The following is a 24,668-nucleotide window of genomic DNA, read 5'->3' as shown; positions in this document are numbered from 1 at the left end:
TAATTTTAAAAGTATTACATAAAAAAATAATGATACATAAACAATAAAATAATTTTTATTTTAAAAATACTTCCAACCTTAAATTTGAATTGTACATACACTTGTGTATACAGATTAACGATGGATATTAATAACTAATTTTTTCTATAAGAGTGCTGATTCTTGTATTTTGTTTGTTTACTGTAAACTAAGTATACTAAAATTAAATGTTTGAGTAAATATAAGCAACAATTTTAAGAATTTAATAAAAAAAAAAAATAATAATAAAAACATGGACTTAAACATTAGAAACAAAATTGTATAAATATATCAACTTAAATCTTATTTTAATACTCCACCTTCAATTAAAATTATATACACGGAATATTATAAGTTTTTCCGTTTAGTGGTTACTAGTAACTTACAATTATTTTTTCTTAAATTATTGATAGTTTGCATGTAATATAAAATACATAATATAAGTTTTATTTGCTTATTCAGTCAATTTTAAGACTGATAATTTGATATAAATTTTAATTAATATTTCTATGAAGAGGTAAATTTTGATTTTAAAATGATGTTTTAATGGCAACTAATAAACTTTTAAAAATTCTACATTTTGATTCCTTTTAATGTGAAAAATAAATTAAAGTAATACATTTAAATCATTTAACAATTTTAATTCAATTCTGTTTCTTCATCAGCAATCTGAAAAATATAATCAATTTTCTCAAATTAAATTAGAAATTCTTCACATTACTCGTTCAATATAAGCTAATTATTAACTGCGCATTAAAATTTACTTTTATGCCTAAAGACTAAGGATATTATTAAATTAATATGAACTTCACTTAATTTTCTATTGTTACAAATTAAATTGTATTATTAATAATTTAGGTACATACATTAAACAACATTCTTACGGATTATAAACTTATAAATAAATACTCTAATCACTTTTTTATAAATTAAAGAGATTCTGAGAAGGGAAAATAATATTTATACTATTGTATGTCTACACTGACAGCATTGTGTGCAATAACCCCACACGTACAATGTTAACTTTCCAGCAATAGAACACCCTGTGTCCCAACAAAAATCAGTTCTTATTATCGACACCCTGCCATAATAGAAAAGGTCTTGATGGTAAGGTATCAATTAAGGAATATACAGAATAGGTGAGTACTTTTGCTGGACAAACTATACTATGATTGCAAACAGTAAAGGTGTTCTCCTATTTTACATACATACAAGGTATAAAAGGGATTTAGTAGAATTCATTTGGTGTCATTATTTTTAATTTAAAGTTAAACCTTTTATCAAATTTAGTGGTAAGAATATTATCTAGAACACATTGTAAGTTTTAATTTATTCAAAATTTTAAAGCGAGTTCTGAGAATTTGAAAATTATAGTATTTTATTTATATAGCTTTAAGTTATGAGTGATGAATGACTTTAAAATTAAAATATCAATAGAAGCAAACAAGAGGCTCTAGATAATATCCTTACCTTTAAATTTGATCACAGGCCTATTCACTATTTGCTACAAAAAAGCTATACATTTAACATTTGTGAGACAGACAATGCTGGTGTAGCAATCTCTTAAAATGGTAAGAAGAAATAAAAAATAATAAAGTCATGGATATCCAAGCACCAACTATAAGGTTTACTCAGTCCAACAAGAGAACAAGGGATACAAAGAAAAAGCGATTTTTGTCGAGCTGCTAAGTGTTTTGCGTTAAGGACATGAGAACAAGAGTGAAAATCATTTTTGACAAAATCAAACTTCAAAGAATATTTGGTTATTGCGGTATGAAATAAACTATTAAATGTGGGGACACGGCTGGCCAAGGAAATAATTTTGTTGAGAATCCTTAGCGCTTCACAATAATAATTATAAAGTTAAAATTTAGAAAGGAGTATTGAGTAAAGACTGAAATCAAAATATTTTAAGAGGTTGGCATTATGTACTAGGTATTTAGATAGTAAAAGAATAGGTACCTACATATTTAACATAGAACCCTAACTTTTTATATTTTGAAATTATAACCAGGGTCATAAGTAGAGATGGGCTAATACCACTTTTTACCGATATATGATACTCTGATAATCGATATATTTTAAAAACAACATTTTCGGCATAAACCATGAACCATACAACAATAAAAAACATGAAACACCATAAACTGATATTAAAAGATAATTAATACCTTAAAACCACCAAAGCTATTATACTACTGCCATCAGCCTCAACAATAAATCTGTGATGTTAATCTGCTATTTTATGCTGATTGATTGGGGTTTTTTATTTTGGTACCAGTTTAAAAAAAATCCGATATCAAATATTGGCCCACCCTTGTTATAACGTTTATTTTTGTTTTTCATTGATTTAACCACATTTTCACTTCCACTATAGTTTAAAAATAATATATTCCTTATACCTAATAATTACTTAATTGTTAGGTTAATAATCCTATAAAAACAGACACAATAACAAATTCATAATCAACATATTCCCAGAAACTATTGTAATTGTCAACTGTAATTTAATGTAAACTCGTGGAGTGTAGACCAGTATAGTTCAACCACAAATACATAAATTATTTTTTATACATCTACGGTTTCTACTTAATAGCCAATTATTACTATGAAGAAGCTCTGAACATTTTACATTGAAATAACTTTTGAATTAGTGAGGATATACAGCTTAAATTTTAGTCACTTATTTATTCTTCAAGAACGTAACAGGTCTCACTAAACATGTTGGAGTTCATAGTTATAGTTTAATAGTTACTTATTTTATACAATATAATGAAGTACTATGTTTTTGTTAATGGTTAAAATTAGATAATTTATTTTTTAAATTTTCCTAAAGATAAATGTCCACTTTGAATTATTTTAACTACAGACAACTTGACAAAAAATTTTAATAAAATAAAATAGTTTTTAGAAAAGGTTAAACATTGTAATAATTAAACAACTGACTTATACCGATTACTAAACACAGTATCTAAATTGTATAAAATAAATACACATAAATAATTCATAGAAAAAATTATTTCTAATGAAAACTATTAACAATTTTGAAATTACAGTTTTTGATTAAGTAAAATGATTAATATGTCTTAAAAAAAACATAAATATGCACATTGCATTATAAAATTACCAAAACATTTAATCAAATAATACAGTTATCTGGAATTCCAACTAGATTATCCAATTACTTTCCAGTTACTCCATAATATTAAATAAACACCATAAACCAACCAAGACCAGAAATGATGTAGTTTAGTAATAAGACATGCCCAAAAAAGACTCGATAAAAAATGCACTCGGAAAAATTTCCCCCGAAAAAATTTGATTGATTATTCATTTTGTGTTACAATATTGAAACACTAAAAATAAAATAAATATCAATAACATTTTTAAAAGACATGTTTTGACAATTTACTGTTAAAAAGTTAGGAGTATCTAGTTTGCCTCCATTCAATCAATTTTCCATTTTTCTACTAGATTTTCTTGCAATGAATCTATCCTATAGTCCCAACTAGTTTTTAGCTATTAACATTCTAGCTCTGTCGGTCCATAATCCAACTTGTGTCAAGATAAGATTTGTAAGCCCAGTTTATTTTATAAATAAAATAAACAATGGAAAAATTTGAATTTTTTTCCGATTACTTTAAATAACAATAGCAAATGAATTCAATGTACATAAAAAGTACAAGACAGTTAAGCAATAAAAAGAACTGAAATTGTGTAAAACCATTTCTAATAATATAATTTGTCTTAAAAATATCTGATATTTTTACTAGAAATGTATTACTAGGAGTTACACCAAAGAAGTAAATAAATATTTAACATAAAAGGAATAGTTAAATAACAGTAATAAATAAAATATAATATGTATTAAAAGTTATTTCAATATTAACTATTAACTTTCTCTGTTAAAAAAAAATAACATAAATTAATGAAAATATAAAAATACTATTATTACATCTGTAAAAAAAAAAAAAAAACAATAGATTATGGAAAAGTATAAGTTCTTCAGAAAATATAAAAACATGTATGGGTATTTTTTTAATGTGTAGTGTTATTTTTGTTGTTACAACTCTTGATAGAGGTAATAAATGTTATGTTATAATATGAACTTTGTGATGTGATTCAATTAAAAGCGAAAATTAGACCTTGAATGTACCTTATTTAAATACTTGAATGCAAAGGTTGCACAAACCCCAAGACCAAATACAAACAAATATGGCAGAAATTTGAAATTAATGCTTGGTTTTTTCTTCATCAAAAAAGACACCATGCTTAGTTTCTTGTCAGAGTATGGTGGATATTTTGCTCTATAATGTGAACATTTGTTAAGATTAATAACATTGAAAAATTAAAACAATAATATGATGTACTACTAACGAAGAAAATGATTCTCCTATGATGTTAAAATCTTTGACCAAACAGCTTTTTCGATGCGTGAATGTATCAAATGTATGTTTTCCATGGTAAGCTCCCATTCCACTAAGACCAACTCCTCCAAATGGTAGATTTTCAACTAAAAAATTTTGTACACATTAGTATTTATTATGTTATCAATAATAACATATTATTTTTCTAATAGATTAGTACAACATAAACAAAAGGAATTTTTTTTACAGGCCATCATTGTTTAAATAAAATAAATATTTCAATAAAATAAGATTATTAAAAGACACAAAAGCAATTTTAAATTAAATAGGAGTATGATATTTGCTGTGTACAAGAAATAATATATCTATTTCTTACTTAAAAAAGCTTGTTAGTTTTTATGTAACTATGTGAGTATTGCACTATTATGAGTAATAAGCAGCGTATATTACCCAAACACACAGTGATATATATACCAAACCATTTTTAACTATGAGCTATAACTATATTCTTTTATGGTGATTGAAAAACTAAAATACAAAACCTGTGGACAAAATATAAATAGTATAAATTCATTATTAGGAAAATAAAATCTATAATCAGAGAAAGCATATATCAAATATCAATATATAATTAGTATTAAATCTAAATCTTGTTTTAAGTTGACAAATAATGATCAAGGTCATAGGAGTAGATTCATTTTCATGCCTAACTCACGTCTCACACCCAACCCAACCAGAGTGCACTTCCAAAACAGTAATTATTTATCCTCTTGGAGCATGTAACTACAATAAATTTGATTTTAAAAAATATATATAGATTATATGTATTTAGAGAAAATATATTTTCAAATTTTAAGCAACCATCCAATACATTTTTATTATTTTTCTTAATAAAATTAAAAAGAAACTATTTGATTCCATGTTTGAATAAAAAATTATAAACTTACAGTTTTGAAAATGTTAAGAAATGAATCTGTAGCACAAATGAAACAGGCAGCGAAAATAAATCTATACTACCTTAACAGCTTTGTTAATAAAAATAAATAATTACATTATAGTAATTCAACTATGAAATTTTTAATAAATAATAAATTTATAAATTTATCCTATTTTGAATAAACTCAATAATACACATATATTCAACTGCATTAAGACGTGAACACATACTACAGCACACACATAAATTAATTACTTACCAGTCACATGTACTACAGTATCATTGACACAAACTCCACCAGCTTTCACGTTTTCCAACATGTTGTCAACGACCGCTTTATTTTTGGTAAATATGTATAAAGCTAATGGGCTGTGATTTCTGTACAAATTTAGTAATTACCATCACCATATATGTCATTTAGTTATATTTCAGTATCAAAAATGTTAGTACAAAAACGAAAATATTATTTTGAGACAATGTAATTTAAATCTATGGAGATTCTATTGTATTTGTTGTCATTAAAGTAACATACGCCACATAATAGGAATAAAATATTATTTTTATTAATCTAAAGCCTGAAATATGGCCATTAGTTGATTGTCGGGGAAACGGTTGATTTGAAACACATATTTGTATTTGTGGCAAAGATGTGTTGCTAAAAACCCAGTGGGTCACCCATCCGAGTGCTAGCAAAGACTTCCAGTACATACCCTCAGAGCGTTGTCGCAGAGATTAAGTGTATAAACGCACCTCACCAAGCTACTAAATATTATTATATTGTACTATATAATACAATGGCAAGTTAAAATTGTTAATGGTATTATTATAGCATAGACTGAATATCTATGACTAACTTGTGAATTCACCAATTATTATAATATGATTATTTAGATACAGAACAACCAGAATTAAAAACCATAATTCTATGTACACAAGCAATATTATAAAAAGAACAATTTAAGAATAGATAGTAAAAAGGAATTGTTGCTGTTAGAAAAAAACATGAGATTTTCTGGCTACTGTTGATTATTACCGGCATAATGACTAACGGTGTCATTTACACAAAATGATCCACTAGAAGTTTGTCTCATAAATAAATTCTGCATTTCTTGGTCGGAAGAGAATACATATAACGTTAATGGTTTACTCCTGAAGGATAAAACATAAATATTTATTAAAATTATGTATTGATGTAACATTTAGTCATCTGCCATCAGTATTCTATGCAAAAAAAATTCAAATACAATCCATTTTAATAATTCATAATTTCTAAATAAAAAAAATAAAAAAAATGACTGACTTATGTTTTGATTTTAATTTAAGACTAATTATGGGATAAACCTATAAACTTAAAAATTATAGATGAACATTTAATATGTTTTTTAATTCTAAAATGTATCATCTATTATTTCAATTATAAAGTCCTTCACAAAATGAATAAAGAAACATCACTTTTTGGATATACATAGTGATTTTAAAAAATCATGCTAACTAATTAAATATTAAAATCATACAAAAAAATCATAAAAAGGATGATAGTTAATACTTGGCGTTAACTTGTATTCTGTAATAACATTGATTAAAATACTTAATAGGGTGTTAAAATAGAAACCTAATAAATGTATATATTTTTAAAGAACTCCGAGTAAAATATTTATTGACGATATGTCTGATTATTAAGACTTCAAAGTTGAATAAAATACAAAGTAGGAAGGTAGGTACCTGGATTTTCTATTCTTATATATTATTAGGTACAACGTGAAATTGTTTGGTTTGATTTTATGAAATTTTACATCAGACTGAAGTCTAAAATGTTTGTGTGTAATAATCTAACAAACTAATGAACTTTTAATAAATAAATTAGAGTTAAACATTTTTAAATTAAATACCTAATTAAAATAATATTATTTTTACCTGCTGTTAATATAATTTATAGCATCATAAGCATTATCTACAGTTAGAATCGGTAAAATTGGACCAAAAATTTCTTCTTTCATTATGGGATCTGTATGTTTCACATCAGTCAATATTGTTGGTTCAATATACAGATCTTTTTTATCGTGTCTACCACCAACTGCAATTGATCCGCTGTTAGTCATCAAGTCTAATAATCTCCTATAGGTAAAAATAAATTTTATATTTTCAAAAATATTTTTATAAGTACAATTCAAATATACTCACACGAAATGTTTTTCAGAAACTATTCTGCACAAATCTGGAGAATTTTTTGGATCGTCAGTATACCAGGCTTTTAATAGTTGTTTAGCTTTCTCCACAAATGTATTTTGAACTTGACGTGTACACAAAACATAGTCTGGCGCTATACACGTTTGTCCAGCATTAATGCATTTTCCCCAAATTATACGCTTAACAGCAATATCCATATTCACAGTTCCATCTATATATAAGGGGCTGTAATATGAAATTATACAATGTTATGATCAATACACTACCATAAAATTAATATATAGAGTAATAAAATATTAATATACCTTTTACCGCCTAATTCTAACGTAACAGGTGTCAAGTATTCATTTGCAGCAGCTCTAACTATTTTCCCTACAGATGTTGATCCTGTATAGAAAATATAATCAAATCTTTGTTTAAGTAACTGAGTTGTTTCTTCCACACCTCCTAAAATAACTGGAAAAGCATCCTGTAAAATATTAAAATGTAAGAATAATTGGATAAGTAAAAAATGAATGTGCTTTACTCTGTTGAGATATTTTGGTACTAGTTCCGCAATGAGTTTTGCAGTAGCTGGAGCTATTTCAGAAGGCTTAATAACAACACTATTCCCAGCAGCTATTGCACCAACTACGGGTAACAAAGTTAGCTGTAATGGATAATTCCAAGCTCCCATTACTAATACAACTCCGTATGGATCTTTATGTATTAATACATCATCCATTATATTAATCAATGGTTTATCAGGCTAAACAAAATATATTATAAATGTTAACATTTCTTTAAAAAAATAGTTACTGTTGACATTTTAGTATTGTACGCACCCTTTCTGTTTTCATCCAGGACTCTAGTGACCCTAGAGCATTGATGATATCATTTTTTAAATATTCAATTTCAAACAATACTGCTTCTTGCTTGCTCTGTTCAAATAATAATTCAGAGTTAAGTTTTTTTTTTATACATCATATTAATTAACAGTAATTTAAATTACTTTTCTTAGATCAGAAGCTAGGGCTATTTGTAAATCTGAGGAATTATCATTTAAAAGCTTGAGAAGTTGCCTAAGGTGATGTTTTCTGAGATGTAACGATTTTGTTTGGTTACTGTTGAAAGCTGTTCTAGCTTTCTCTACAATCTAAATAAAAATTGATATTTTTGTTAGTTTGACCATTGAATTCAACAAAATAGTTTTAAAAAAATAAAATAAAAAATACATACATCTGCATAGTTGGCCATAATTTCGTTAGTTTCTGTACCTGTAAAAATCCATAAAATTACAATAGTATTAGCATTTAAAATTATGAACACAACAAGGACAATGAGATTTAACAATAGTGATTTCCATTTTAAATAAGTACATAATAAATGTTGCAGCTAACACTGTCACTATCAATGTAGTATCTACATTCTACATGATTACATATCTACATTCTACAGGTCTATTATATTATATTTTACCAAGCTATTCAGTGGAGGAAAGAAATATTTTTTTTTAGATTTGGAGTAAGTTATTACTTTTTACAAATTATAATCCTACATTTATTTCGCGATAAGATTGAGATTATATATCTAACACATTCGCGTTGGCTAGATATATATTATAAAATATAATGGATCATTCCTTTATGGATCGACGAAATAGAAAGTGATTTTCGTTTTTGTTTATTGCGTTATGTCTCTGTTGCCTGTTACTACCTATACAGTTACACAGTTTGTGTACATGCTGTGTACTTGTATACTCGTGTGTTGTGTTTGGTTTATCAATACATAGGAATAGGTAACGAAGTGTAGGTAACACGTTACCTAAATTTGAACTCAATACATGTCACGGTGGGTTATCTGTTTTCTACCTTAAAGACTATTATTAAATATAGTCGGAGACGATTTGAATCTTAGATTCCATCAGAAATTTTCGGATTTCAAAAAACACAACCATTGATGACATCACAGATACATCGGAATTCGGAATACAAAGATTCATGATTGTACCATTGTGGAAACTGGGTTCAAAATTAAAAATGTAATAAATTACAATATACTTACACGGTACACCGTATCAGTTTAAACGAATAAACGATAATGATATTAGGTTAATGTTAATCGGATTCGTATATCAGCGATATGGCACGGACAGTGGGCACTACTGGGCAGTGAGTTGCACGCCTGCACACGACTACTCGAGAACTAAGTAGTAATGTAGTCTAGACTAGTAGACTTTACTACTCTAGATTCTAGAAGTCTAGACGTACAATGTGTGCAAAGGAGGCGATAAAGAGATTATTAACGGCCAGTTTATAATCATAATACTTAATTACTAAATAATACTTAATTGTGTGTTGCTTAAAATGTGTAAGCATATTTTAGGTAACAAATAGCCAATGCCCAATAGATACCTACCTAAAGTACCAAAATAAATGTTAGGCGATCGAGGACGACCGCAACAAACTATAGCAACGAATTATTATAAATTATATTATACCGCGAAGTGACACGACGAAGAAATGGTTTGAAACCGTCAATAAAGTGAATGTTAAACAAAATGTATTTTATAATATATATGTCATATGTGTGTGTGTTGTGTGTTGTGTGCATATCAGCTACATGCGAGCCAATGTCGTGTTTGATACTGCGAATTCAATGCCGGTAGATCATAATATAACTAAATATTTTTTAAAGTCCAATTAACTTACTATTGTTATTAGTAGTAGATAGTATACAGAGTGATTCACCAAGCATACTCACTCACATTTTTCTCTTTAACAATTAATTTAATCAAATTCAGTTTTTAATTTTGAAAAACCTACCAACATATCTAGGTGGATTTATCAATCAACATTGGTACCTATACTTAAGGAGTATAAGGACCATATTTTCAACAATTTAGATTTTTAATACCATAATTATGTATTGTCCCGCAGAAATACAGATTTTTTCTAATTAGAACTAACCATTTTTCTTTTAATATGGGGAAATATGTTATGAATTACATAATAGGTGTCTTACATGGCTACATTATACTATTATAGTGTTGTAATAATATGTCCTAACTCCTAACAGCTATAATATTATACCTAGTCTATAATATTTAAAACAATATAATCTCTACACTTGTACACTCTACAAGTCTAAACAAGCGTGTAGCCAGCAGGCCAGTAGTCCGACCAAATTATCAGATAGGTGGGGAAAATCAAATTTTAGGGGGAATATTAGAAAAAAACCACTACACAGTCATAAGCACATTTAATACTTGTTGAGAGCAACGCCCCCTCCAATTGCCACCCGTGGCTACGGGCCCGGTAGCCAGGATTTTGTTTAGGAAGTTGTTGTAATTTTATACCTTTTTAAATTTAACTTATGGGGGGCTTGATACACTCTATTATAGTCATTAATCTTTATATCAATATAATATGAAATATATTATGACAACATGTTTTGTAGACATCTGGCTGAAGCATATTGTAACGATTATATTTTTTGAATAAATACAATTGATTAGGGTGGCCAGGGCTGGGTTGTTTTAACACCCAAAACACCTCTGGCCACCCCACTGCTTGCATGTGCACTTATTACTTATTTAATTAATAAATAAATATTGTGATTTCAGATTTGGTATCATTAATGTGCATCACTCCCTAGTTAGCCTAGTTCTTATTGCATTAAGCAGCGTGGTACCACCGTCGCAGGCTCACGCTATACACTACTACAGTACTACAGTAACAATAACTGAATGTAAACCTAAACCATGTTATTAGATACCTATAAATTAAAATATATTATAGTGTATTAATGTGACCAATCAGCATTCATCAGCATCATTGGATATATATTACATGAGTTATGATCTAACTCCATTACAGGTTTTAAGGCTTCACAACACCTAAGTGTGATTATACGATATAATAATGGTTTTATATGATACCTAATCGTCAATACAGTAGGTATTGCCATATATGTGCCTGTATTGGCTGTAGTGCCTGTATATAATAATACCTATAGTTTTATTTTTGTTTTTCCTGATTATTTTTAAAATACTACTGGACATTTTATACGTTTGATTCCCCAACTAGATCCAATTTAATGTCAGAAATCACGTTCCAAATCGAAGCATTTTTACTGTTATAAAAGTTGATGACAGACAAAAAAATAAATAAATAAACACACAAATTTTGCCCTTTTAGATAGAAACTAAATACAATTTTCTACAAGAGACCACCATCAATATTTAAGATCGAAGCATTATTCTGCTATAAAAATTGTCTTCGGAATTAAAGGACATACACTTATAGCCATTACATATTTTATCGTTCATAAAAATTATTCTGAATTTACCCTCAACTTTTTTTTAATTTCCATTCATAACAACTTACACTGTACCTTGTATTACATTTACAAGTTTTTTGAAATTGTTTTCATCGACTTTAGTTAAAAAAAAAAAAACAAATAATAATCGAAAATTTCATATGCCTATAAATAGTTCAACACAAATCGAAATATTATGAAAATTGTACTGTGTATAGAAAATGCTAAAATAAATATTCAGTGAAAATTTTATGTTTCTTTTCAGTCATTTTTGTTAGAGTTACACTAAAAACCAAAATCGATTTTTTCGAAAATTCCCGTTTTTCCTTAATTTTTTGTTTGTTTTTCCTGTTGATTTTTAAAACTATTATGAATTTAAAATTTTGACTCCCGAATGCACCAACTGGTTTCACTTTCTTACCAGAAAAGTTGCTGTTGAAGAAAATCGAAGCACTTTTACTGCAAGAAACCGTGGTGACAGACACAAAAAAAAAAAATATAAAGACACACATCATTGTAAAATCAATACATTCATCGCTCCCCCCAGAATCTAAAAACATTAGGTGTATAAGTATAACATTTTAGGTTTATGCAGGGTGTAACAGGAAGAACTTACTAATGCAATACATTTTGTTATAATCCATATTTTGAATTTCTTTTTTATGTATAATTTTATTAATAGTCACTTGCGCTGAATGAATAATATAAATAAAATAATTATTTTTATTTTTTCATACTGAAAATTTGAAATTTAAGTACATTTTTTTGGATAAGTTCAAAATAGCCAATTTGTGAATACGATTATAAGAAGAATTTTGATGGTAAAAACTTTTATCTAAGTCGAGAAGATTATTTTTTAGAATTTTTTAAAATATCAATATTTTTTTGATTTAATTCATTTGGAACGTAATAACTTTTTTCAAAATATAATTTTAAAAAATTTGCTGATATGAGTTTATTCCTTAATTTTTTTACTTACACAATGTTAAAAAAATTTATCTTACATTAAGGTAGCATCTTTTTTATTATTTGGTCAGAGCTATCTATTAAACCTTGTATATAACTTACACATGATAATAATTTATGAGATTATTTTCATTAAAATATATTATATTTTGCTATAGGTACACGTCACACGGTAATTGTAGAGTATACATGTTTTCACATTTATATTTAATTTTTTTTCTGGGCTCTTTTTCCGTGGTCTTTGTGCCACGGTTCAGCCTGACCACCTTCACTGAAGTTTATCTTGGAATTTAGGTTTTATTTTTGTGCTTATCAACCCGCAGGCGAGAGCTGCAGCTGTCATCAACCAATAAAAATAAATGTAAATAATAATTATTATAGTCGAACAAAGACATTACAATAAAATGTTTCCAACTTGTCACTTCGGAATTTTGTTTTTGGCCTTCTGTTGTCACTGTGCCTATAATATGTAATATTACGTACCAATCTATTTGGATATAGTAAAATGGTATGGACGGTATGGTAAAACAATATAATAATATAGTAAAATAATAAATGTAGATGTAATAGTGTAATATTAAATTTATATTTATTTTTGTCAAAAAAGAGGTGGGGGTTGCTAGGTTGGTTCTCTTAATGACCAATGTTGAGGTAATTATTTTGTTGGATATGATCATGTGGGCCACTAGATTCTATTTTCCCCAGGCCTATCAGATCATGCCTATTACTTAACTGGGGAAATGGGACCCTCCCCCCTCGACAGGGGCTCGTGCCGCACAAGTTGTACGTCACCGAAATAGCTCTCTCCCCGCCCTTGCCGCACAATTTACTATATAACGATTAATATAACGATCGTGATGCTAATATGATTTCACTTACGCTGCATACCAGTTAACCATGAGGGATGACATAATGTTGGTAGTTGGGGGTGACCTTATAAACAAATTAAAAAGAAGAAAAAAAGAAGGCTAATATAATGTCCAGTCATCTAGAAGTAGCGTCATTCGGCAACTTCAATCAAGTAGTCAAGTCAGATATATCCCTTTTTTATGTATATATTATTATTTATTGTAGGTACCTATTGTTATTAAGCAGATTGTAAATATTTATTAATACCTATTTAAATATTGAAAATGGAGCCAATTTAAAGTGATTGCTGCAGGAAAGGTACTTTTTGTTCTATCGCTGTTCAAAATAATTGCCACTGTATCTTTTTTATATGTTTTCGTATTTATGTAATTATATGATATATATAGCCATTCACAAATCTAGGACGCCCTCCCCTCACAGGGTTTGAAACTGGTTTCAAAACCGTTTTCAGAAAACGGAAAACATTAGAAACCGGTATTAAATTAAAATCAAAACCGAAATCGGAAAAATTTGAATTCGTTATTATTAGGGTTGGGATTTCAATGCACTTTGTATAGTTTTCCAGACAATCTTCCTGAACAAAAAATTAAGAGTAAAAATATTAAACAATAGGTAATATGCAATTCAAATCAATAAATCTAAAAATGATTAAATTAATAGTATGATTAAATAAATAATAAATATCAATACAACAATATAATTCAATATTACGTAATAAAAACACTATTGCCAATACAAAATTATATTAGTGTATTTTAAACAATGCACAAATTAAAAAAAAAATGTAGGTACTGTTTACGAGATTTTTCATTAAATAATTTAGGGTAAAACTAAAAAAACTATTTTCCAATCTATTATTATGTGTATAAAATTGTTTTTATTGATTCATGGAGAAAAGTCAAGTACCCCTAAAATCCTCGTAGGGAAGATGGCACGAAGGAACACTCAAATACCACCATTTACACACAGACTATATTAAAATTTTTGTTTATTTATTTTCACATAGTCTGTGGGCTATTTTAGTATTTTACAATATTATTAATTTAATATTTATATTATACTAACAAATAAGTAGGAAAAAATCTTCAATTGTATGTTTGTATTCTATAATTTTGTTTTGTTGTGATAGTCCTTAAATAGGATAATTAATTTTATTAACATTGCTTAAAACGTGGTTGGATTATAATTCATAATTTTTGTTTTAAACCATTTATTTGATAAGAGGTTTATTGGCGTGTCTATCCTGTGTTTTGGCATTGTGTTTGTGTCACTGAGTGTATACATAATTAATTATACTATGAATTATGTATAATTTATCATGACTATATTATTCATTATAATGAGTTTGAACTTCGAAGTTTAAAAAAAGTGATTTATAATATTTTTTTTATATATATATATTATATATGTTATTTATAGCAAGGTACTAACAAATAACAATATTACTTATACGACGACGAGTAATATATTGTAGGTACATAAACTGTATTTCGTATTGCCATTTAAAATGTCGAGAAGAAATTTGAAATGTTTGCTAGACAAGCTTAATCAAACCCCTTTAAGCATCAGAAATTGATCCTGGATATTATTAAGGTCATGCTTTAAAATTGTATGCAAATGTAATGAAAAACTACTGACAACAGACAATTGCCAAACATTTTTGAAGATATGCAGTTTAAAAGCAATCATAGTTCGTGAAATGTCAACATGTGCTTATTCACTGATTGAAAATGTGATGATTTATCAATTATTATTGTTTTCAAATTAACAATGTATAGTGTTATATCAGTGAGCAATCACAAGATGTTTATATTTTGTCTGCTTGGCTGCTTTTTATTTTTGATCGATTTTTAAATTCTTAACTCATAAGGTACAATTTTTTATTTTCTATTCTGTAGCAAAACTTTTTCGAAACATAATCATCTAAACTAAATCAATTATTTAAATTGCAATAGTTTATCAATTAAATAATTTTACAACTATAAATATAATGAACATAAATATTGCGGATGAAAATGAATCATAAGAATAGTTATACTAAGCATACTTAATGCTAATGCATAAAGGTACCTAATAAATTGCCATTTGCCACCCACTATAAAATATATACAATATCGAAAACTAAAGACTTGGGTATTGACATTGGAGCAAATATGGGGGGGGGGGTTTAGCCAAGTCCCCCCAATTCAAAAGTAACTACTTAGTACTAAGCATATATCATTTGACGTCATCTAAAAAAAATTGGACTATTCGCGCCTATGGGTATTTAGTATTTACTGCATTATATTCGTTACATAATACATAGTATATTAAGTGGAAGGCCACCTTCAATCTTCATATTATATTACTTACCTATTGTAAGTATTTAATTTATAAGAACTATTTAACGCAATCATATTTCAAATTGTGAACTCTTGGGCCCCCACACGAACATGTTCAGTGAGGCCCATTATCTTCTTGAAGAATAAAATAAAAATAAAATATTATATGATATGTTATTGCACTATTAAAATACTTAAGATAAATTTAACAATTTTTTCTATAACTCGTATTTATACTTTTTCGTAAGAGCATCTCATTATAACTAGATTTCCTTCCCCGGTCGACACGAAGGCCATAATTTGCTTATAATTTACAAACGAAAAAAAGAAGAAATCATTGACATGGTTATCTAGGTTACTTGGTGTGATTCCTGTATAGGTATAATGTGAACACATTTCAAGAGGTGCTTTTTTATAAACCACTTCACAAGAATTTCGGAAGTATTATGTACAAAAATAATTAATTCAAAAGAACAATTATTATGTAATTGTCTAGCTGCAAGAGTTGTTTACTGAAACACAATAAAAGAAAAAGAACAATATCCATGATGTATTATAACAGAAATTATAACACATAATTCAATCATTGTGCCCTTTGTAGAATATGCATATTATTTGAATTCAAAAATCAGAAATTCAGGATCAGAATTTAATTTGTATGTATACAATATAACGTGTATTGTGTATTTGTATTGAACTTTTCAAATTAACTCAGAATAACCATGATAATTTTAAATCAATATTTCGAGGTGATATATTATAATAGTATTATGATATAAATGTATAATCAGATCATTTTCAACTAATGATATAGAGCTTAAATAAAAAATACACGTACCAATGAGGTCCAAATCAATGTAATAGTTAAATTAATTAATTACGTACCCACACATAATATAAAGTATACAGCAAATTATTACTAAAATATCCTAAAAACAGAAACGTTTAATTCTTGTATGTGGTGTGTATCCTTACTTTAGGTAAACATATTTTTTACCTTAACTATCAAGATGAAATAATAGATCAGTAGATATAAAATTAAGTATTCTAATAAGCTATAATAGAATTGACTAAATAATTACTTAAGTAAAAAACTATGTTGAGAATTTGAGATTATACGTACATAATTCAATTATATTTAAATATGTACCTATTTAAGATATCATAAAACTAATAAAACACTAAAGTTTATTTTCTATTATATAAACAATAAAATATACATACCAGGTATGGAATTATTCGTTGGTGCAGACAGAGGGTATTCGTGAGTGAATTTATTAGACACAATACCTAGAAAAAATAATTAATGTAAAAACACTATAAGTACACGAATGCGTTCAATTTTAAAGAGTTCATAATATGTATAAAGTACGTAAGAAATCTGAAGTCGAATTGAACAGTTTTATGTGTACTTTGGTAGTAGAAGTTTTTACTCAAATAATAAACAGGATATACCTAGTAAAATGCAAAGAATGAAAACCGGCTGATCCCACTATTCACTTACGGGTCACCGTTTGCCTTGGAGCATGCGCGCAAATGACTTAGAATCCTATGTTTACGTAAAGATTCAAGGGCAATTTTACCATTTAATAATAAGACACCAAATACATGTTTAGTTGTCTGCAACGAGTCTAATATTATAGGTGTACAAAAAAATATTGTAAATAATTGCAAACTTACATTATCTACTATTGAAGGTCAATTATATTTAAAGATTCAAATTGCTGTTGATCGATCACTTTTTTAATTTTAAATGTACAACTTATGTTGTTTGGTGGTATATATGTTGTATTATTTTATGTATGCTTTATACGTACATAGTTAAATAGTAAATACTTAAATCAATAATTGTGATTGCATATGCAATGAAAAAATAATTATATTATTACATAAATAATAGTGAATTAGTAAGAATATTTAAGATCTTAAATATGTATATAATATTTCACCGTGATTCGTGATTAAAAAATACAAAACAACAGACAATTATTGAGAAATTGCAGATTGAATTAAGTGCCATATTTGGGGAGTTTAATATAGGCAATATTCCATCTGCTATTACCGGTTATGTTAGTACATTAGTATTATTATTTATTACATGACGTGTGCTAGACTTCCCCGTATTTTACCGTGATATGCATCTACACATACACTAAAATAACTTATTTTTAACAACGCACAAATACTCATGCATTATCATTAAAATAGAACACCCATGATCCAACATATTTTATAATTGAAGATCATAATAAATAGTATACCTACTTCATAACGTCATCAATTGTTTACAAATAAAATATACAACAATTGTCATAGATGGGTATCCGAAACTTACGTTATAATATTCATGCTTATCGAAAGTACAATAAATTTCCAATCTATAGAAAGATGCTATTAAACACTATATAAATGATAATGCAAGAAATGTAGTGTTAAGAAGTGTCGAAATAATGACAATGCTAATTTTATTTAACGCAATTAATGCCTCACAAAACTCTTAAGCTTTTTTACTATCTAAAATAAGTGCTTCATGCTTGATTTTAGAGTTATTCAATTTTAAATTATCATAAAAAAAAATCACATAATTAAAAATATTAAAAAAGTAACAAACAACGAATAGATCATATTTATTCATATTATACGTCGTACTGTAAGTTGAATAATAATAAAGTAATAAAAATTGTAAAAATTGTAAAAATAACAATAACCCACGAAAACATCAATTTTTGTTTAAATAGTCTGGCTTGATAAGTACGTTCAATGAATTACTGTATAGGTCTAACTTTTGTAAAAAATGTATCTCATACATTTATTAATTATTTATAAATATAGGTGATAGAAAGTAAGAAGTAACCCTATATGAAAAATATACAGTCACATTACCATCAGCTGATTGTAGTCGTATACCGTTGTGTCTAAACTGCAGTCATACTGAGATACTAAATACTTACATTATATTTAACAGAAGGCTTACTAGGTATAGGAGTATAGAAGGTATGACATAGAAATTGTATAGTAAATAACAATAATTATATTATTAATAGACCTCAGCATTCACTCTTTTAATAATATAAATTATTTGAACTTTAATATTATATATTTTTTTTTTATTATCTACATAATATATAATTATATTGTACAATATAAATGTGTAGGTACTTATTGTTTTGTGTTCGGAGTTTTAACCAGTACAGGCATTTAAAATTGTAATACTTGTATAGATTTCAAAATGAAGTGTTTTTATTTTTCGTACTATGGAACAGATCTTCAAGCTCGATGCTCGAAAATGATTTGAGCGTAAGAATGCAGGACTACGTATAATATTATTTAATGTTTACTCGTCACTGCTACTGTTACACAAATTACCTTTTTTTATAAACCGTTGGTGCATAACTTTTATTTAAAAAAAAAATTGAAAAAATATCAACACAAAATGAAAATTATTCAAAATACAGTTATTTATAAGTATAAACCTTTTTGAACCTGCAATATATGTCCTCCTGTTATGTTACTGTATATTAGTGGACTATCAGTTTATGTCAACGTACAAAAACTTATAACGCGTTATGCTGTTAGCAATTTAAGGCATTTCTAGTAGCGAATCGGATCTTGTAGTTGTCGCCTACTTTGTAGGTCCGAAGTAAAATAAAACAAAAATGTCTTCATTAGTTGGTTTTTCCATGAAGCCACACAAGCCTTCACATTGTAATTAAGTAAAACATTGACTATGCTTAATAAACTATTTTTTGTATGTATAAATTGTAAAGTTTTTATATGAAAAGAAAAAAAAATTGGATTTTTAAGTTAAACCAGTTTTTGACAAAATTAATTTTGTTTTTCTTTATTTTAATTTAAAATTGAATAATTTTAGATTTGAAACTTTCACCAAATATTTACATATTAGCATTAACTAAACATGATATAAATTTTAAAATATTTTGACTCTGTTTGTGCTATTTATCGACTTTTTTAGTTTATTTTCGATTCACACGTGATCAAATTTGTGTTAATGAGTAAAAACTTGAATATATAATTTAAGATTCCTCATAACTTTTTTAAGGACTGTAATTAAAAAATATCAAAAGTGCACAGTTCAAACTGTCACAAAATTCATAAAAATCACTTGTTACATTTTGAATAGGAACCTTGGAAATTGAATACAAGGTTCCCCATAAGTTTTTTTTATTGGAATTTAAAAATAATGTTTAACGTAGTCAAATAAATTTTATATGAGCTATTGGAGTTCAAATTTTTTGTTTACTATTAAATATTTCAACGAAAAATAACGATTTTAGTTACCTCTTCAACGGGTCACCAATCATAATTCTTTATCGCACTGAACTTACACTTATTGACTTATTTAATTTTTAATTTTTTTATCAGGGGAACTCGTGGCAACATAGATCATTGGGTATGGGGTGGTATGGTGGGGGGTTATTTTAGTATATATTTTTAGTAGGTTTTTGGGAGTTGGTCGGGTTGTAACACGTGATATTGTGTATGTGTGCCATGTTTTGTCTCTAAAAATTCGGGAGCTCACCCATCCGGGAGCTAGCGACGCTGGGCGCATCGTAGCTTCAGCAATCTTATAGGTTAACTGCTGCTTGCGGTCAGCCACTGCGCTCACCATGACTTATTTATTAGTAAATATTATAATAAGTTAATGTAAAACTAATCATGGGTGCATGTAGTAAATATTAATTCATCTACTATGAAGAGCATTTTTCGTAAAATTTACCACTTAAAAAACATAATCTCTTTGCATGATGAGATCACAATTACTTCATTAATTATTTTAATGCATACGTATTGTATACGTATGTATACGTATGCATAGATAATACATATTATCATAGAACTTACTCTAAATTATTTTTATTCGCTATACATAAGTTATTACTAACGTATAGTCTCTAATTAGAGATGTATATTAAGTATTTCAGTGGGTGGAGGGGGTATGGCCGGTATTAGTGGTATATCCAAATGTCCGAATTTGCCCATGAACTTTATACAAATTGAGTAATATAATAATAAGTGTTACATTTTTTTTTGTAAATTAGGTAGGTAGTGATTTGTATAACTAAAACTATAATAATAAATGTTAAGAAAACAGTATACACATTATATGATGACCTCTTAAAAAATGAGAACATTGTCTACTCTTGGTTCATTATTTTAAATTTCTATATAACCTTCTGTTCTCATGGATATAAATTATTTGGTTTGTTATCCATACAAGGTAAATAATTATCTTTACACATATTAGGTAAGTATGTGTACAATCCATAATTTTTTTTTTTAAATCTTTATTTTATTTCTTATATGTATAATTAGAATAACTACAGTAATTAGTATAGATATAAATACATTGAAATACATTTTGGTTCAATTTTTCATAGTTATTAAATTTTGATACATTTTAATAATATATTTTTTTAATACCAACCTCAAGTTTATTTTTAATTTAAATTGCGTTCTGTGACGGTCTACATTTAAAAAATACCTATATCATAAATAAATGATGGGGCTATGAAAAATACTATATAACTGTATAATTAATATCTATTATAGCAGTATAGCCTCTATATGGCTCTATATTAAATATTATTATATCAACAATTAGTGAGTTGGTTTAATATAATATATTTATATGAAAATTAATCTTAAAAGTAGTAACAAAAACAATTGCCGTATTTAACAACAGTACAAAATAACATGTATAGGTACCTACAGATTTCGAAGTTCTACCTACATAAAATGTAAATTGTATAGCACCTGAGCTTTTAAAAAATATGTTTTCGAATAAAATTGTATTTTGTGCACTGCGAATAATTTTTACAAAATGCCAATATTTCATTTTAATATCTACAACTTATAATGTTTCTGAAAAAAAAATGGGAATTCTTGAGTACTTTAAATCAGTTTGGATTTATATTTTGTGTTATACATAAAAAGTATTATTTATAAAAAGTTGAAGCAATCTACTAATAGTTAAATTATCATTTTCTATACACAATCTTTTTATATAATTTATTTTGATATTTAAATTTTGACGAAATTGGATATTTTACAAAAATGTTTACTATTATAGTACTTATTAATACAACTAAATTGAATATAATTGTATACAAATGTCTGTTTTAAATAATATTTGTGTGCTGCTTTCAGTACTTTTTCATAGTGCATATCATACAATTGCAATTTTAACGTTTTAAACCCCTTGGTAATAATAAAGTTATTACTTACTGTAAGGTTCAAGATTACTGTCAGAAATCACAACCTCTGTCAGACTATCATCCTCCAATCGACGAACACTGTCCGCAGATTCCACGTTCAGGAGCTGCAGCTCTTCTTCGACCGTGGTCACTTGCAACAGCACCGGAATCGTCGTCTTTGTTACATCAGACATTTATAATAAATGTCTCTTCACAGCGTTAAACAAATATATAAATTAAAATAAAACTGATAAAAAGCGCGTCGGTTTAACGGTGACGATTTAATATATAATATATGTATATACTATGTAGGTGATACCTATTTTTATTACAACTATATTATTTTATATAACAATATATTTTATTATATTTTTACATACACATCATAGGCTCGATGTTCGGTTGTGATGATATGTATAAATCATCTAACATTAATACCTACGTTTGAAATGGCGAACGGAGGCGATATGCTATAAACGAAACGCGCTGTTCAACGCTGAAGAGGAGTAAAAAACAGAAGATAAATAAATACGCACCGCTCGGTCTGCGTCGTGGCCTGGTGGACCGGTTCAGCGGCACCGTCGAGAGAATCCAACGGAGCGGGCGCTGTGTACAAGCTTAAGATAATATACCAATGTACGTAGGTATCCACAGTCTGCCGTCAATAAATTACTGTGGTTAGAATATTATATTACAATGTATTATGATAGTTTGGACTGTGATTAGGTTGTGGCAAAATTGTGGCCTCGCGGGTTATACTATATATTTATACAGGTATAGGCACCTAACTTATAATTAACCGTTTTTTAGCGTGCGCACTTCGATGGTACCGTTGATATTATGCACACGTACGATAGGCCTTAGGCGAGTCCTAGCACTGCGAGTCGGCTGCAGCCATACGCATTGAATTATTGACAGCGAATGAACACGGCGTCGTCGTAGTCAGCACCCAACTAGAATACAACTCGCGGCTACAACACATAATGCTAAAAACATAATATTCGTATATAAAAGGTATAGCGCGATCTACGATTCTGGCACGACGTGGACGTTACAAGGACGAGGGAATCATTAAAACAAGTGATAACCTAATATAAAATTACGGTATAATGTCTGTACAGAATACACTCATATACATCATAATTCGTAATAATCCAGCGTGCGCCGTTCTCGAATCATATTACATTACATTTAAGTATGCAGTGTGATTCTCCGCGACTCCGCCGAGCATGCTGACCAGCATGTTCTCGTTTAATAATGAATTTTTTCGAATCCTGAATTTGGTAATTTTTAAATACACCCTAAGTTTTTAGACTTTTAATTAAAGACCACATTAAGAATTCTTGAAATGTTGCTTTCTACTTAAGATTATAGGATGTCCTTCTGGGGCGATACAAACTTCGGTTTTTTAATGAGAACCGGAGTTTTTTATACTGTAAAGTATATAGTCGGATAATTTTTTTGAAAAAGTTGATGTACCTAATTCAAAATTCAAACGAGTATAATTTCTCAGTTATCAAAATGTTTATACTAAGGATAGATACCTAATTATTACAGTTCTTTAGAATGGTTTTACAAAAATATGATAAATATTATGACGTAATATACATGGACCATTTGTACAATTAATAAATATTGATCAATTACTAACATTTTCAAATCACTTCAGTCACATATATATCTTCCAAACCTATTAATACACGAGCCTACTATCTTTGAAACACTAAGTTAAATAATTTAAAAACTAATCATTCAAATTTTGATAAGACATTATTTTGTGCAAGAATATCCACTAAATACCTACTTAATTTACAATAGAAAAAGGAGTTTCTCGACTGGAAAACAGAAGTTTTTATCTCCATAGAATACTCCTTAAGTTATACAACAATTGAGGAATTAAAAAATATCATCTTGACGTATATTTACAAATTCCAAAAATCAGATTTTGAATAACTACATTAGTGAAGGAAAAAAGGTGGTGAGCAAACTTAATGAATCACCCTGTATAGCCGTAGGTAAATAGTATACTCATTATATGTGTACGCCCTACTCCCCTACCAGGTCTGTAGGCTACTCATTTCCCTCCACAAAGACGGAACCAATACTATAATATTATATATTATAAAAGTTGTATACTTATTAACAGTTAACCTACTCCTGCTTGGACCAGTTTGCAGAAACATATACTGCAAACCACAGTAACACAGTACCTATACCGTTTACCGTTATACGCGAGACTACAGCGTATAAAAAAGAATAAATATCGTTTTGCATAATATATATTTTTATTATATAGTTCATATATGCGCGGATATATACGGCATACCAACAGGCTGCAGGTGCCAGCCGAGTAAGCTGAGTGGATTTTAATAGGGGTCGCAGAAACTATTCAAAAGACTAGTAACTTACTTATTAAACTAGTAATAGTTTATATTCTTAACAAATAAAATAAAACATAAATGTAAATATGCATTTGTAAATTGTTATA

The 24,668-nt window shown here is 27.8% G+C and overlaps 1 protein-coding gene across 8 annotated transcripts; it reads right to left on the bottom strand.

Moving 5' to 3' along the window:
- Positions 1-637: 637 nt before the first annotated feature.
- Positions 638-23,153, bottom strand: LOC111038624 (aldehyde dehydrogenase, dimeric NADP-preferring). 8 transcript variants are annotated; one of them, XM_022321791.1, is made up of 14 exons: positions 22,717-23,151; positions 22,212-22,389; positions 17,190-17,255; positions 8,728-8,765; positions 8,501-8,644; positions 8,334-8,429; positions 8,036-8,257; positions 7,815-7,978; positions 7,504-7,734; positions 7,237-7,437; positions 5,582-5,700; positions 4,396-4,531; positions 4,175-4,325; positions 638-687 (listed from the first exon to the last, which is right to left on the bottom strand). In XM_022321791.1, the coding sequence occupies exons 2-14, from the start codon at positions 22,372-22,374 to the stop codon at positions 658-660; spliced, it is 1,761 nt and encodes a 586-aa protein (XP_022177483.1). In that variant the 5' UTR covers positions 22,375-22,389; positions 22,717-23,151; the 3' UTR covers positions 638-657. The 8 variants fall into 8 exon arrangements, 7 of the variants coding, with proteins under 7 accessions (XP_022177483.1, XP_022177489.1, XP_022177485.1 ...); XM_022321792.1 differs by lacking the exons at positions 638-687; positions 5,582-5,700 and adding an exon at positions 6,356-6,471 and having other exon boundaries at positions 3,971-4,325; positions 22,717-23,145; XR_002604999.1 differs by lacking the exons at positions 638-687; positions 4,175-4,325 and adding an exon at positions 4,762-4,927 and having other exon boundaries at positions 4,448-4,531; positions 22,717-23,153.
- Positions 23,154-24,668: the final 1,515 nt, after the last annotated feature.

Source organism: Myzus persicae, unplaced genomic scaffold, assembly GCF_001856785.1.
Source record: "Myzus persicae strain clone G006 unplaced genomic scaffold, MPER_G0061.0, whole genome shotgun sequence".
Taxonomy (NCBI): domain Eukaryota; kingdom Metazoa; phylum Arthropoda; class Insecta; order Hemiptera; family Aphididae; genus Myzus; species Myzus persicae.
The sequence above is the reverse complement of the archived record's forward strand: the minus strand, read 5'-3'. Positions and strand labels throughout refer to the sequence as shown.